At 35.7% G+C, this 17,295-nt stretch overlaps 1 protein-coding gene across 1 annotated transcript; it reads right to left on the bottom strand.

Annotated features, from left to right (window-relative positions):
• Nucleotides 1-4,130: 4,130 nt before the first annotated feature.
• On the bottom strand, nt 4,131-16,302 carry LOC132561570 (sodium/hydrogen exchanger 9B2-like). Its single transcript, XM_060226256.1, has 9 exons — nt 15,858-16,302; nt 15,238-15,328; nt 14,578-14,760; nt 13,709-13,884; nt 9,935-10,041; nt 9,226-9,390; nt 8,446-8,554; nt 6,185-6,321; nt 4,131-5,435 (listed from the first exon to the last, which is right to left on the bottom strand). The coding sequence occupies exons 1-9, from the start codon at nt 16,300-16,302 to the stop codon at nt 5,208-5,210; spliced, it is 1,641 nt and encodes a 546-aa protein (XP_060082239.1). The 3' UTR covers nt 4,131-5,207.
• Between the last annotated feature and the right edge of the window lie 993 nt (nt 16,303-17,295).

The raw sequence follows: 17,295 nt of genomic DNA, 5'->3' as shown, positions 1-17,295 counted from the left end.
GATTTTGATCTAATTTGGTCTCGATCATATTTGGGTAAAATACAGCTAAATTTTGTATAAACAGACTTTGTCCTTCATGGTATGTCAGTATTATGTTACAAGATCATCAAACTGATTGAAAATACTGCCAGAATTTTAGTCAGCCTCAGAAATTCATCTTTAGTATATATCATCTCAACCATAGATGTGACTTTCAAAAAGAATTTGTAACATTAAGATGTATTTTATGTTAAAAGAATGTAAGATATATATCTAAATCCAAAGTCTTTATAAAGTTAAAGAATATTTCAACGGTGAAAATAATTCAAGGTGATTGAATATCAAATCATCAGAGTCACCATATTCTAGAGAGTGTGTAGTTAAGCATAGAACTGTAAGCATTCCTGGGAAATTTGAATGTCAACTAAATACGTGCAAATCCAATGAATCATGGAAACGGTTCAAAGGGAATTGTCTTGATCCAGTCAGCATTCAGATTGCCAGGAATGCAAACACCATTGGTAGTTTCTGTGCTGGCAATACTCCATATATTGTATTTTTGATGCTTTGAATTTGTGTTGTTGTATTTTGTCATTGTGAATTGTCATGTGGATTTATAAATAAAATGAAATTTGCAAAAGTATTTAACTGAATTGAAGAATTGTTTTGTTTAAGAAAATATATGGAATGTAATAGAACTGGGCATGGAAGGATATGTCACAATTTGGCTACATACAATTAAAGTAGTGAAAATAAAATTTTAACGATTATCAGTCCATTTCCAGGTCTCGTTATCTTATAAAATTTTATTGATGTAAATCTTTCATAATTTGCGTGGGATTTATTTCCGAGTTAATACACAAAAAGAGTCAATCACGAATTCAAGTCCTTCCTTGTAAAAAAATATTTCTGGTTGGCGTTCAAGTTATCTGGTTATTGATATTGGAGTCTTAAAAAGTCCAGGCTCCAGTTGCTCAAAAGTTGGTCAAAACTAACCGGTGGTTAGTGGAAAAAAAAAAATTTGTTGTTACTCAAAATAAACTGGGATTCAAAGGAAAATAGATTGATAAAAAATGTCAATCTGGCCAGTGTTAACTAACATACAGCTGTAAATTAATGGTTGGTTAATGTTAAAAAAGCTTTGAGGAATTGTTTATATATATTCCAATTTTAAGCCTTTCTAGTCAGCATTTGCAAAATCATGTATTCATGAATATGTCTGAAAAGGTAAGTTCGCGAAATAAAGTATTCGCAAAATTTAAATGATTTACAGTTTATCTGTTGATCCACTTTTAATGGTTGGACAGAGATTGTTTAATTATTCCAATGCCTCTGTCAGAGATAAAAACATGGCACCTCTGTCTAATAAGGCTTACACACAACCCAGGAAGTTGAAGAGAAATTCTTCAAGAGCAGTATTTGACATCTAGAATTTTCCAGGTGACAATGACATTGTATTCCAATAGACATTCTAGACATTGCAGAGAATAGTGAATACAATGCAGAGTTGTTGATGAATGGTGAAAGAGTCATCTCAAAGACATGTTCCCTCAAATGTTTGTGTAATTCTCCAAAATGGCTCCATCAAAAGATATCAAACTGTTTCAAGTTCCTCTGTGCCAGCTAGATAATAATGCAACCATTTTATGACAAAAGACTCAAGACAGCAATGTAAGAATAAAAATATATTATCCAGTATACGAAATTCACATCATGTGCTGAACACAGGTTCACAGTGTTTTGATAATTTGTTTGACAGTATAGCACCACTTTCGCAACACACTATGTATTGACTAGACTCTTTCATGCAAGACTGGTGATTATGACTGGCCGAAGGGAGACAACTCTCTACGATTATTGAATGATAGAGTAAAAGTTACTATATTGGTCTACTATACTATATATTGGTACCTTGAAGATTGCCTGTTGGCTAGTGTAGCAATAACTGTTGCAAAATCCTATTGTTTACCCTTACTTTTGACTTCACTGAGGGTGGCAAGCTGATTGGCCGATGTGACTAGCCAGCAGTATTGGCTTAGAGGTAAGATGATTGGACCATGTGACTAGTCGGGAGTAGTGACTAAGAGGTCAGCTGATTGGCTAATGTGACTAGCCAGCATTATTGGCTTAGAGGCCAGATGATTGGATCACGTGACTAGTCAGGAGTAGTGACTAAGATGTCAGCTGATTGGCTGAGTCCTAATTAGTAACTGTATGGTAGGGTACAACATATCTAAACCATGAATGATACAATAATTGACTGAAACAGTTACAATAAGTGTCACATTCATCAACAAAAATAATTAAAAACACCTACAACACTGTTGATAATTAAGGTGATACAACACCAACCATAGACTAGTAATAACTGTTGACAGCGGCTCACAAACATTGACAGCTTAATAAGACTAACCAGGGATGCATACAAATAAAATCTGACAAATATTTTCAACTCTATATCACATTAGTTAGTATCAATGCATTCACTTTTTCACACAGTGTATAACATTTTTATAAATACTGCCTTTACATTGTAACTTTATCAATCTGAGAATAAGTTCATTAGTGAGCAAAAACAGATGCATATATTTCTCATACAAAAGTATTACAGTTACTGTAACGCTATAAAAATGTTAAAAACATGAATATTCATACATTATCTAGTAATATCATCATTTACCCTAGTGAGGAAACAAAGTTTAGTGAATATAGGAATGATGTTTATATATATAAATGGACCAAAACCTAAAAGGTCAACCTGATCTCAGTCACCTGATTGGGTCCAGAAGGCCTACTAAAACAATATTTAAAATCTGTTTTTTTAAATATCAATACTTTAACTTCATAATTGTATACAAAAGACCAATGAAATCTTCACTGCAGTGATCCAGCACTACTTGGGAAAAAAATAATAAAAAAAAAAAACCCATTTTATTTAATCCATTTCAGGACCCTAGATTGACTGAATGTCACATTTATCCATTATAAAACTAAAACAAATTTGAATGAAAATATAAAACCTACAATGATGGAATAGTGACAAAAAATTCAACAAGGGGTTAACAGGAGGGTTGCATAAACTTAACAGGGACGATGGAGAATCAGAAACTGTTCTCTAGGATGATGACTTATAGCTTACTGTCTTTTCAAATAAAGGTTTTAAAATGGACCCGTATCATGACACAATAACCAAACAAAAGCATTATAATCACTTCAACATTCATTTTGGCATTGAAAAGAAAGTACATTATGTTTTTCATATCAGTAATTCAGGGAGGAGCTATCACTATTTGTCAGTTTCATGTCATAACAACTCTCGTTAAATTAAAACAGCTTTCCCCTATTTTAATTAAGTTTATAAACTTTTAAAGAGATTGGTTGACAATTGAGGTAGGTAATCAGGATTACATTTCTTTCTTCTTGAAAAATTAAAATGCCATCAACGAAGGCACAACTACTAGTTGTGAAGATAAACCCAACTCATCAGACTGATCCAAAACTGAGATAGGAGATCTTCAGAGAAGATAAATAACAAAAACGTACCCATTAAAAACAATAAATCAAAAGTCGGTGTGGAAAATTCACCTTCATATCATGGTCATAGTGCTGACCAGCTTCCAAAGAGAGTCAAACATGGTCATAGCGCCGACCATCATCCAAAGAGAGTCAAACATGGTCATAGAGCCGACCAACTTCCAAAGAGAATCAAACATGGTCATAGCGCCGACCAACTTCCAAAGAGAGTCAAACATGGCCATAGAGCTGACCAGCTTCCAAAGAGAACCAAACATGGTCATAGACCCAGCCAGCTTCCAAAGAGAGTCAAACATGGTCATAGAGCTGACCAGCTTTCAAAGAGAGTCGAACATGGCCATAGAGCTGACCAGCTTCCAAAGAGAGTCAAACATGGTCATAGAGCCGACCAACATCCAAAGAGAGACGAACATGGTCATAGAGCCGACCAGCTTCCAAAGAGAATCAAACATGGTCATAGAGCCGACCAGCTTCCAAAGAGAGTTGAACATGGTCATAGAGCCAACCAACATCCAAAGAGAGACGAACATGGTTATACAGCCAACCAACATCCAAAGAGAATCAAACATGGTCATAGAGCCGACCAGCTTCCAAAGAGAGTTGAACATGGTCATAGAGCCGACCAGATTCCAAAGAGAGCCAAACATGGTCATAGAGCCGACCAGCTTCCAAAGAGAGTCAAACATGGTCATAGAGCCGACCAGCTTCCAAAGAGAGTCGAACATGGTCATAGAGCCGACCAGCTTCCAAAGAGAGTCGAACATGGTCATAGAGCCGACCAACATCCAAAGAGAGACGAACATGGTCATAGAGCCGACCAGCTTCCAAAGAGAATCAAACATGGTCATAGCGCCGACCAACGTCCAAAGAGAGTCAAACATGGTCATAGCGCCGACCAGCGTCCAAAGAGAGTCAAAAACAGATCTCTAGACAAGATGTCAATAACAATTTAAAAAGGATCAATAAATCTTCAAAAAATTCAGCAACCAAAATGTCATTTATCATAAAAATACAACTTCTTGTTACGATTAGGAAATCTACCATCTTAATTATTGGTAATTAAGGCCTTACAGTTTTAGGATTGTTTGAAAGTTAAGACTGGAAATCTCTGGACAAAAAGTTTATGACAGACAGACTGAAGTAAAAAATGGACAAAGCCCTAGCATTATATGTTCAATCAAATCTTTACAGAAGTGTACAGAAAAATTGCATGTTCATTCAATGATAAAATGGACTGCATTAGATGAAAATTTCCTTGATCCCTTTTTTAAATTCAACAATAGGTAAACACTGAATGTTTGAAATGATAAACTTTGTTTTCTTTCTGATACTAAATGTAACTTATCATCTTCTAGGATGACTGTTACATTGCTCTTTAACATATTTTATAGTTATTTCCTCTGATAGGAAAAAGTTGACTTTGTTGTGAATTTTGACATTGTTGCCATCATCATCATTGTCATCGCTATCCTGTCACCATTGTCGTCATCCTCTTCCTCATTGTCACTATCCTGTCACCATTGTCGTCATCCTCCTCCTCATTGTCGCTATCCTGTCACCATTGTCGTCATCCTCCTCCTCATTGTTGTTGTAAATGACATCCTCCTCCTCATCATTGTCGCAATCCTGTCACCATTGTCGTCATCATCTTCCTCATTACTGTTCTTGACAGAAATAAACAACCTCAATGTAAATCAAATGACATTATCATTGTCATTTTCATTGTCATCATCATTACCATCTTTGTTCTCCTTTCGTTTCTCCAACCACATTGGTCCAAAAATAGCAATGAGGGCGGCGCCTATTGGAGCTGTAACTATAATTGACAACACTGCAATCGTCAGTACCGATGTCCCCAATGCCATCAAATTGGCATCCCCTCGCTTGGTTGCCTCGTCCAAAGCTATTCCACCAATGGCTGCCTGAAACCATACAAATTATAATGACAAAACATGATGATGATAATATGGAACCAGGGGAGATTACTCCAAGTTGGCATTCATGAATATTCTTCAATTATGATTTTAATGCATCTGTACACCAAAATGCTATGTATGATATAGATAATGTAAAGATTATTTTCCAGCCCTTAAATGCTCTAGATACAAAAATAAAAAAAATCAAGAAAATACCAACATGGCAACATAATCATAATACAATCTCAAATTCCATAAAACTAGGGCATAATATGAACAAAAGAACGATTTACAGGGAGATTCCTGAAAATGTACAAGGAGAATAAGACCAGGTGTTCAGGGAGAGTAAGCATCTTCTGCTTCATTAATGACACCTGCCATATGTAAAACTTTGTTGTTCCAAGTAAGTAGCATCATTTTCTCAAATGAGAACAAGGTATACAACGACAGAACCAACAGGCAAACCAACACGCATCAAACACGTCCAGTTTCACCTCACACAAAGAAATAGAATATTTCTCAATGAGATCAATATGGCAAACATATTAATTCAAGTTTGTATTCAGTAATCTTCAAAATTTGATACCTAATTTTCTTATCATTTCCCTGACACAAACATATCATCATTGTTAATATTGTATTATCTCCTCTTGAAATTTTCACTTTCTTGTATCTTTTTGTACAAAATGTGCAATGATCATGGAAGTACTGATGTAAATACCAAATTACCAATTAGGGTCTATAAATGTATTTACCTGTACCGTGGCCTTAGGGAGCCAGGCTATTGGGATAAAGAGCATTTCCTTTACGTTGAGACCAGAGAACAGCACTGCTCCAAATGATGCACACAGTCTCACAAACAAACCAATGGCAAGGGTTCCCATGGCTAGACCTACAGTCAATAACACAATTCTTAAATCAATTTATGAAATTATGTAAAATTAAAACTCCTCCCACAGCGAAATACTGACAAACAATTTAATAACTTACAAATTCTTTACACAATACAGGTCTATGGGCTTTTGGATTCAAAATGTCCTACACAATTGTTGACCGCGATCAACTCAACTCAGGATCACTCCTGAAAGGTTACAGGTAAAACACTATCAATAGCATTTGAGAAGTTCAAAATGTGAGTAGTTTATGCATGGCAAATGACACCAGAAATAGACAGTCAAATGTAATGGTAGCAGTACACAGTTTCTCTGTGTGGCCATGAGTGATATTTTTGTTCATTAGATTACCCCCATTATAAAGGTTTTATTTAAAATTTAAAAAATAAATCCATGCTAAAATTGGTCTTGTCATGTTGAAGCGGACAACGTGGGGTTTCATTTTTTTCAGAATAATATCTTAGCTTTCTGTTGGAGATTACTATTTGGGCAGTCACGAATCTGTGTCTATGCAACAAAAACCAGCTTTAAAGGAAAAGAAATTTTCATAGTGTTTACATGTGGTCATGTTATGAAGGATTTCCTCGAGTTGGAATTCGCTGAAATGTAAGTGGTTTGTTACCATGACAGTGTTGTTGATTTTAAGATAGGTGTTTATAAATAAATTTCTTCTATAAAGTTGTAGTGTTAGGTTGGAATAAGCAGTATTTTTGCATTTTTAGCATTTTTTCAGTAGGTAAAGATGGCAATCACATGTCAGAAATCAGAGCAAATTTTTTATTTACACAAATTTTATCTCTCTACCATTAATGTAATTGTTATGTAGTTTATAAACATATGTACATGTAAGGATGTATTTTTCATAACCAATCTGCTATACCTGTATATCTCAAACATGACCAATAATTTCAGGAAAAATGCAAATTAACTGTTTCCTGCTACCTTACAGCACATTAAAAAAATTTAATCTATGTAAAATGTGTTTTACTTTGTTTGATTAAGTTTAATTCTATTCATAATTGCTATAAATACATAAAAAAAAAAGACACTGAGACTTGTTCATATTTTTTTTCAATTTCATCTCGGGTGCATAAAGGGAGGTAATTTGGGTGTTCTTGTGGGTGAGAATTTCAGCTTTTTTCAAAGGCTTGATATCAGTTGGAAAACTGTTCTACAGTAGGTGCAGGTATGAAATAAGTCAGTAACAACTTTAGAATGTATTTAAACTAAATTTCATGGCAATTCCAATAGTTTAATGTGTGGTATCCATGATAACTATGAAGAAAAGTATGAGTTTTTTAATTTTGGATAAATTCTCTATTTTGATCATTTTTACTCAATAATGTGTGCGTATTTCTCATAGACTAGGCATATAATCATGTTAACCTTGTCATAAAATTACATTTCCATAGTTACAGCTGTAAAACATACAATTTTTTGAACAATTTTGGAATCTCATAAAGTTTCTGATAATCACAGGGTAGGGGCAGTAAGCATAGGTGTTTGTGATGTCATACACATGAAATATAAGAATATCTAATGCCATACCACTGTTAATCACTTTTAAGAAATGTGTCGGATGCTAATCATAAGTTTTTGCAACTTTATTCAAGTAAACTTCAGGCTTATTAAGATTTTAATTTTTCAAATTACCTCCCTTTATTCCTTATTCGAGAGCAGAATTGGTCAAGATACACCATGTGGGAAAATCTATATTACTCTATAGCTATTCGAGATACACAATATAGCGATATATTGATTTGTTCATCTTATCATTATCTAGACACTCAGAGGGATTTAAATGAAATTACAAAAAATGTATTATGTTTACAATCTACTTCAGGTTGTTTGCATTGCTTTTTAATTGTGAAGCTAAAGTTGCAAGGATCATTTCTGATAATTTTGAAAAATATCTCGAATGCAGTACAGTATAGTGGAATCTTTTGCATAGCTATACTGTCAATGGTACAGAATTCAGCAAACTCTGGTCACCAGATAACATAGTATGTCTTCTAGAGTACTTACAAGTTAGGAAATATTTTGGAATTTAAACCAAACTCATTAAGTCCATTCATCAATATTAGGTTATCAGAATTAAAATGAAAAATAAATGTGGTGCTTACCTACAGTGCCACCATCTATGGTGTTGACGTCAACTGCAGCACCGATCAGACCAAACAACAAAGGCTGGAAAATCATCCATAGTAGTGCCACCATATCATTGATTCCATTCTATAATGATATACACACAACTACAATGAAACAATTTCATAACTCATCTGGCCTCAATCATCCAACAAAGAAGCCATATCTCTGTTTAATCCTGGAGTCAGGAAACTACTGCACATAAACTTCTATTATTGTGGGGTCAGGGTTATTGTTTACTGGTGGGTTATTATTTACTGGTGGGTCATTTTTTACTGATGGGTCATTATTTACTGGCAGGTTATTGTTTACTGGTGGGTTATTGTTTACTTTTATCACTGTTTTATTATTACGGAATGAGATATTTACTTCCTGGTATAGTAGTTGACCATCCTGATCTCAGTGATCCATATAAAGTTTGTATCACATGGCCTATTTAACTATAAGGTAGGTATGAAATCTAAGTTTGTATCACATAGGCTATTTAACTATAAGGTAGGTATGTAATCTAAGTTTGTATCACATAGGCTATTTAACTATAAGGTAGGTGTGTAATCTAAGTTTGTATCACATAGGCTATTTAACTATAAGGTAGGTGTGTAATCTAAGTTTGTATCACATAGGCTATTTAACTATAAGGTAGGTATGTAATCTAAGTTTGTACCACATAGGCTATTTAACTATAAGGTAGGTATGTAATCTAAGTTTGTATCACATAGGCTATTTAACTATAAGGTAGGTATGTAATATATTTATACATCTCCTTCCTTTTCTGCTTCTTTCCTCCAGCGAAGTGCTGCAATGAAGGCAAGAGTGAGGCAGCCAAGAGGCCCAGCACCTGACAGATGGACGGCAGAACTCCCAAATGTGGCCATCAGTCCACCTCCTAATAACAACAGTGACCGGTAAAGTGCAGGGTTGTTCTGGAATAAAACAAGAAAGCTTTAACTAAAATTAGTATTAATCAAGTTGTAAATCTCCGGTATTCTACTCAAAGTATCTAAAATTAGCCACATAAATATCGGATAATTTATACCAGTTACTAAAAATATCCAGGTAAATCTCTTACGTTCTACTCAAAGTATCTAAAAATAGCCAGGTAAATCTCTTACGTTCTACTCAAAGTATCTAAAAATAGCCAGGTAAATCTCTTACGTTCTACTCAAAGTATCTAAAAATAGCCAGGTAAATCTCTTACGTTCTACTCAAAGTATCTAAAAATAGCAAGATAAATCTCTAATGTTCTACTCAAAGTATCTAAAAATAGCCAGGTAAATCTCTTACGTTCTACTCAAAGTATCTAAAAATATCAAGATAAATCTCTAATGTTCTACTCAAAGTATCTAAAAATAGCCAGGTAAATCTCTTACGTTCTACTCAAAGTATCTAAAAATAGCAAGATAAATCTCTAATGTTCTACAAACTGAATCTTAAAATAGCCTGATTAATTTCTGATACTTTACTCACTGTATCCTTAGATGGGAGATACCACATGACAACTCCAACCACAATCCCATACACAATTCCCAACAGGGCTTCCAGAGGACCCTTCACAATTGTCAAAGCAATGTCACCTGGAAAATATTACTTATATCATAATAACAGATAGGTATATTGTCAGGTCATCAGAGCATCTGAGACAGTGTTCTTTTATATATACATTCACCAAGGGCCACTAACTTGTTGAGATGGACATTTTACAGACTTACCTGTGCAGAAGAAATGATTTGAGACTTACATGTGGAGGATAATTTTGAGACTTACCTGTTGAGGATATTATTTAAGACTTGCCGGGGAAAAGGATAATTTCAGAGAGTTACCTGTGGAGAAAGAGTTTTGTGGAATGTTACCTGTAGAGAAGGAGATTTGTGGAGTGTTACCTGTAGAGAAGGAGATTTGTGGAGAGTTACCTGTAGAGAAGGAGATTTGTGGAGTGTTACCTGTAGAGAAGGAAATTTGTGGAGTGTTATCTGTAGAGAAGGAGATTTGAGGAGAGTTACCTGTAGAGAAGGAAATTTGTGGAGTGTTACCTGTAGAGAAGGAGATTTGTGGAGTGTTACCTGTGGAGAAGGAGATTTGTGAAGAGTTACCAGTAGAGCAGGAGATTTGTGGAGTATCACCTGTAGAGAAGGAAATTTGTGGAGTGTTACCTGTAAGGAAGGAGATTTGTGGAGTGCTACCTGTGGAGAACGAGATTTGTGGAGAGTTACCTGTGGAGAAGGATAAGTTTGGAGTTACCTGTAGAGAAGGGGATTTGTCGAGTATTACCTTTGGAGAAGGACAATGTTGAGGAGTTACATGTAGAGAAGGAGATTTGTGGAGAGTTACCTGTAGAGAAGGAGATATGTGGAGAGTTACCTGTAGAGAAGGAGATATGAGGAGAGTTACCTGTAGAGAAGGGGATTTGTGGAGAGTTACATCTAGAGAAGGAGATTTGTGGAGAGTATCTGTAAAAATAGCCAGGTAAATCTTTAGAGTTCTACTCAAAGTATAGCTTAAAAATATTTGTGGAGAGTAAATCTCTTAAGGAGTTCTACTCAAAGTATCTAAAAATAGCCAGGAGATCTACCTGTATGTTCTACTGTTACAAAGTATCTAAAAATAGCCAGGTAAATCTCTTACGTTCTACTCAAAGTATCTAAAAATACCTGTAAAAATATTTGTGGAGAGTTAGCCTGTAGGTAAATCTCTTGGAGTTCTACTCAAAGTATCTAAAAATAGCCAGGTAAATCTCTTATGTTCTACTCAAAGTATCTAAAAATAGCCAGGTAAATCTCTTATGTTCTACTCAAAGTATCTAAAAATAGCCAGGTAAATCTTTGGAGTGTTACCTGTAGTTACTGTTTTTGTGGACTGTTACCTGTAGAGTTTTGTGGATGTTATCTAAAAATAGCCAGGTAAATCTCTTATTAGAGTTCTACTGTAAGTATCTAAAAATAGCCAGGTAAATCTCTTTAGAGTTACCTGTACTCAAAGGATATTTTACTCAAAGACTAAAAATAGCCAGGTAAATCTCTTAGAGTTCTACTGTTATCTGTAAAAGGATGGAGAAGGATATTATTAGAGACTTAAAAATAGAAGGTAAATCTTATTAGAGACTTACCTTCTACTCAAAGTATTTTTAAAATAGCCAAGGTAAATCTTATTACGTTCTACTCAAAGTATCTAAAAATAGCCAGGTAAATCTCTTACCTGTTCTACTCAAAGTTATTATCTAAAAATAGCCAGGTAAATCTCTTTTTCTACTCAAAGTATCTAAAAATAGCCAGGTAAATCTCTTAGAGTTCTACTCAAAGTATCTGTAGCCAGAAATCTCTTACGTTCTACTCAAAGTATTAAAAATAGCCAGACTTACCTGTAATAGCCAGGTAAATCTCTTAGAGTTCTACCTGTAGAGAAATAGCCAGGTAAATCTCTTAGAGTTTACTCTGTAGAAAAATAGAAGGATATTATTAGAGACTTACCTGTAGAAAGGGGATTTTGTGGACTGTTACCTGTTCTGGACTCATTAAGTATCTAAAAATAGAAGGGGATTTTGTGGAGTGTTAGCTGTAGAGAAGGTTGGAGAAGGATATTATTAGAGACTTACCTGTAGAGAAGGGGATTTTGTGGAGTGTTAGCTGTAGAGAAGGTTGGAGAAGGATATTATTAGAGACTTACCTGTAGAGAAGGGGATTTTGTGGAGTGTTAGCTGTAGAGAAGGTTGGAGAAGGATATTATTAGAGACTTACCTGTAGAGAAGGGGATTTTGTGGAGTGTTAGCTGTAGAGAAGGTTGGAGAAGGATATTATTAGAGACTTACCTGTAGAGAAGGGGATTTTGTGGACTGTTACCTGTAGAGAAGGGGATTTTGTGGACTGTTACCTGTAGAGAAGGTTGGAGAAGGATATTTTTAGAGACTTACCTGTAGAGAAGGTTGGAGAAGGATATTTTTAGAGACTTACCTGTAGAGAAGGTTGGAGAAGGATATTATTAGAGACTTACCTGTAGAGAAGGTTGGAGAAGGATATTATTAGAGACTTACCTGTAGAGAAGGTTGGAGAAGGATATTATTAGAGACTTACCTGTAGAGAAGGTTGGAGAAGGATATTATTAGAGACTTACCTGTAGAGAAGGTTGGAGAAGGATATTATTAGAGACTTACCTGTAGAGAAGGTTGGAGAAGGATATTATTAGAGACTTACCTGTAGAGAAGGGGATTTTGTGGACTGTTACCTGTAGAGAAGGTTGGAGAAGGATATTATTAGAGACTTACCTGTAGAGAAGGTTGGAGAAGGATATTATTAGAGACTTACCTGTAGAGAAGGTTGGAGAAGGATATTATTAGAGACTTACCTGTAGAGAAGGTTGGAGAAGGATATTATTAGAGACTTACCTGTAGAGAAGGTTGGAGAAGGATATTATTAGAGACTTACCTGTAGAGAAGGTTGGAGAAGGATATTATTAGAGACTTACCTGTAGAGAAGGTTGGAGAAGGATATTATTAGAGACTTACCTGTAGAGAAGGTTGGAGAAGGATATTTTTAGAGACTTACCTGTAGAGAAGGTTGGAGAAGGATATTATTAGAGACTTACCTGTAGAGAAGGTTGGAGAAGGATATTATTAGAGACTTACCTGTAGAGAAGGGGATTTTGTGGACTGTTATCTGTAGAGAAGGTTGGAGAAGGATATTATTAGAGACTTACCTGTAGAGAAGGTTGGAGAAGGATATTATTAGAGACTTACCTGTAGAGAAGGTTGGAGAAGGATATTTTTAGAGACTTACCTGTAGAGAAGGGGATTTTGTGGACTGTTACCTGTAGAGAAGGTTGGAGAAGGATATTTTTAGAGACTTACCTGTAGAGAAGGTTGGAGAAGGATATTTTTAGAGACTTACCTGTAGAGAAGGTTGGAGAAGGATATTTTTAGAGACTTACCTGTAGAGAAGGTTGGAGAAGGATATTATTAGAGACTTACCTGTAGAGAAGGTTGGAGAAGGATATTTTTAGAGACTTACCTGTAGAGAAGGTTGGAGAAGGATATTATTAGAGACTTCCCTGTAGAGAAGGGGATTTTGTGGACTGTTATCTGTAGAGAAGGTTGGAGAAGGATATTATTAGAGACTTACCTGTAGAGAAGGTTGGAGAAGGAGGTTGGAGAAGGATATTTTTAGAGACTTACCTGTAGAGAAGGTTGGAGAAGGATATTTTTAGAGACTTACCTGTAGAGAAGGTTGGAGAAGGATATTTTTAGAGACTTACCTGTAGAAAATGATATTCCCAGGACTACACCAAATCCAGTAATGGCCAAAACATCATCAACGCTGGCTGCGGCAATGACCAGTGTGGGGATACCTTTGTCCAGGCCATACCCTCGGTCTGAAAGACTGAGTAGACTTGGAACAACAACTGCAGGGGACACTGCAGCCAGTACAAATCTGTTGGTATCAAAGTTGCTTAGTTAGTCAAAGATTACATGATACAGCAGTAAATCTGAACCTGCAGGTAAGTAGTAGGAAGTTGTTGTCAATCAACACTTCAGTACCAGTGATTGAGTTCACTTTTTGTTCCATTACATGGTATCCATGTATACATTATATTTCACCATATTTATGATTTTTATGAATATTCATTTCTTAATGTTTTTTATACATTTCTCCACATCATCTGCATGCTGTACAAAATATCACCAAAATTCTTAACTACCTGGCCTCCTGAGTTCATTTTTATTTTTCAGAATCACTTTGAGTAAGGGTTACCTTGTGACTACATAGTAACTCATGTCAACCTCAGTGAACATAATGCAGGAGGTCCACCACATTTCATTCTGAGCAAATTGGTAAAGAGTCTTGCCCAAGGATGCACTATGACAGCACAAGAGGGTCCCTGATCTCAACTTCCTGAGGCACAAGTCACTCAGATCAATTTAGAATACAGCTGTAGAAAGTATAGGTCTCCTTAATAATCTCCATTATCCCAGTTGAAAATTGTGTGCCTTTACAAAGGGAGGTCACTTGCTTGAGCCACATCAAGATAAGGGCATTTTATGTAACATTACAGTATGTTATCGGTTCTCCCGTCTCTTGGTTCTGTAACCCTTTTTTATATGTAGGGTTCATTTTTGTACTTACCCTAACATAAATCCCCATTCCCACGGAAACCCAAGTAGGAAGTGGGCTGCGACCGCCTCAGCACAACATTCTGCCAAACAAGGAATGAAAGCAAGACGCAGAACGGTGAATGATAGCTTCCGTAGAGCTTTTGGGTCAAGGCCAAGACCAGCCCTAATTAGGATCACTGTCAGAGCAATCTGTCTGTAATAAATATTTTTTTATCATTATCTATCATTAAACTTTATTTAAACCAAATATTCTTTCTTAATTATCTTTAGATGTTATTATTTAATAAAAAGGTAAGAACAATATATGTAAGTTTGATATATACTGTAAATGCATTGATTTCTTTGGGGATTAGTTTTTGTTGAATTTGCAGACACTCTGCCTCGAAAAATTTAAATGTCCACCAAATAATAGATAGATAAAAGTTGACATGGATTATAGTACATGTGCCCCACGAAAATATGTGATTTTACAGTATTCGTTTGGAATTCATCCAATTTCTCTAAGGAAAATGGTTTTACACTTATTATAATGAATGTCAGAAAATGCTTACGATATTTTCGTAAAATGAATGAATTATGAAGAAGACACCATCAGAAAATCTACAAGATTGTCAGAACAAATTAAACAACTCAACTGTGGTCGATTACAAACATCATTGCTCCTACTGACCTGAGAGCTGACGACCATGGCATGGCAATGCTCTCGCCAACAATTTTCACCCCTGGGATGTTTCTTAATGCCGCACCCACTATTAACATACCTGAAGAAAGGTACGAAATCAAATAACATTTTGTTTAATCAAGTTAGGCATTACAGAAAAAACTTGCAATACCCATACATCCTAGCCAAACTGCCCTCAACATTATACCCCTCCATCTAAAACTTTAATCCCACATCCTTAATCCAAAAATTCATCCAACTGAAACCCTTATCCCAAACTCTTCCACCTTCATCTAAAACCATCCACCTAAATCTCTTCTTCCAAATCCCACCACCTTCACCTACAACCACCTTCACCTACAACCACCTTCCCAAACCCTCATCCCCAACCCTTAAAACTTTACCGAAAACTTTCCATCCAAATCCCTCAACTCAACCCCAACCATCCCCCCCCCCCCAAAACTTCACCTAAAATTACCCACCCAAAACTCTCAACTCCAAACCTCCATCCAAAACCATCCATCAAAGTTTCCACTACTAACTCCTATCCCAAACAATCATCATTATCCCAATGCTATCCCTTCATCCCAAAGCAATAATTGAAATCTCGATCTCATGCACCTTCTTACCCAAAAGAGGTGGTAGTCTCAGGAAAGATATTAAGTAGCCGCCAACAACTGCTCCGTAAAATAGTACAAACAGTGAGAAGAAATTTCCCCCTGGGAGGGCCTCAGAGTGTGTCAGGGAAACAAGAACTATCCATGTTATGCCTGCTAGAATAAGGAACTGCATGTACCAGGCGATGTTCCCATGGGGAGGACATAGAAAGGAATATTTCAGTCTTTGGCAAATGCTCGGATTTTCCGGTAATGGATGGTATTTAGTTCGCATTGGTTTTGAAAACTTGTGGCAACATATCCGCAGTCCTATGCATCGCCTTGATGTCGCTATCTCTGCGTCAACATCACTGGAATGTTTGTTTTGGCTCTGTAGTAAAGTTGACTCGTTCACACCATCTAATTCTATATTAGTATCCCGACAGACTTCAGACATATCTTTCTTTGTTGACGCCATGTCTCTGTGAAAAAATTAAACCCTGATTATCAGATGCATAGGCATTTCTCAGTAAAATCACATTATCAAACTATGTAGTTCACTAATCTATTTATGTAGAAAGGACAAGATAATTCATAATATCATTGTATTGTCCCACTCTTTAATGAAATATGTTTTCTCAGGAAACCATAACAACATCATACTTAATTAACAAACTTTCGGCTACCTAAGGAGTTGATCTAATGGAGTCATGGTGTTGGAACATAAACACAATATTCAAGATAATACCTGTTGAAATAATGCATTCTTTTAAGAAGAATTATGTATTAAGTATTATAAAAATAGAGAGCAAACTATTTTTTTATTAGATAAAGTATGTTTAATAACTTGCTGACCTTGTTGCCTCATCAACAGCCATGCGGCTTTCTTGTAGTATCAGTACATTTGTACATGTAGCTGATGTCTATCTAACTGAACAACATACTGGAGGCCCATCATGGCATGTCATCTAAAGCAATTGGGATAAAGTGTCTTGCCTATTTCCCAATACAGCACAGGCCAATCTACTTTTCAGCTTTCTTAGAAATATAAACTGCCATGGGTATAGAGCCATGCACCTCGCATCTTCACCCAAGATTACAAACAACCCCAAAGCCTTAGTGTAGTCCCTTCCTAACGAGAGTGAGTGTGTGAGATGACAAGTCATTTCTACACATTTGTAAGTTTCCAATCTTTAATAAAATGTCATTATTTCATATATGCCAGTCACAATTCATAATGATTTTAACCCTTGTGATGTGTATACAGGTTATATTTGGACTCTGTTTTGTCAGTAATTTTGACTTGAAATATTTAACCATACAGAAGTTTAATATTAAAGACTTTGTGATACAATTATAATAACAAATTAACTGATTGATTGCACTTCTGCCATTAAGATAACAACAAACACATGGCATTTTTTAATATTTTCTACAGGGACGTATATATATGTCCCTGTTATCTATGATT

The sequence above is a fragment of the Ylistrum balloti genome, unplaced genomic scaffold (genome assembly GCF_031769215.1).
Source record: "Ylistrum balloti isolate Yb309-2 unplaced genomic scaffold, AGI_CSIRO_Ybal_v1 Utg371226, whole genome shotgun sequence".
In the NCBI taxonomy this organism is placed as follows: Eukaryota; Metazoa; Mollusca; class Bivalvia; order Pectinida; family Pectinidae; genus Ylistrum; species Ylistrum balloti.
This window is presented reverse-complemented; position numbering and strand designations above follow the sequence as displayed.

Excerpts from the sequence above, each read along its gene's own strand:
- LOC132561570 (XM_060226256.1), bottom strand. The coding sequence starts at position 16,302 with ATGGCGTCAACAAAGAAAGATATGTCTGAAGTCTGTCGGGATACTAAT. Across the intron at positions 13,885-14,577 it reads GAATGGGGATTTATGTTAGG|ATTTGTACTGGCTGCAGTGT; the intron begins GTAAGTACAAAA and ends TGATACCAACAG. Across the intron at positions 8,555-9,225 it reads AAGCAGAAAAGGAAGGAGAT|AATGGAATCAATGATATGGT; the intron begins GTATAAATATAT and ends ATATCATTATAG.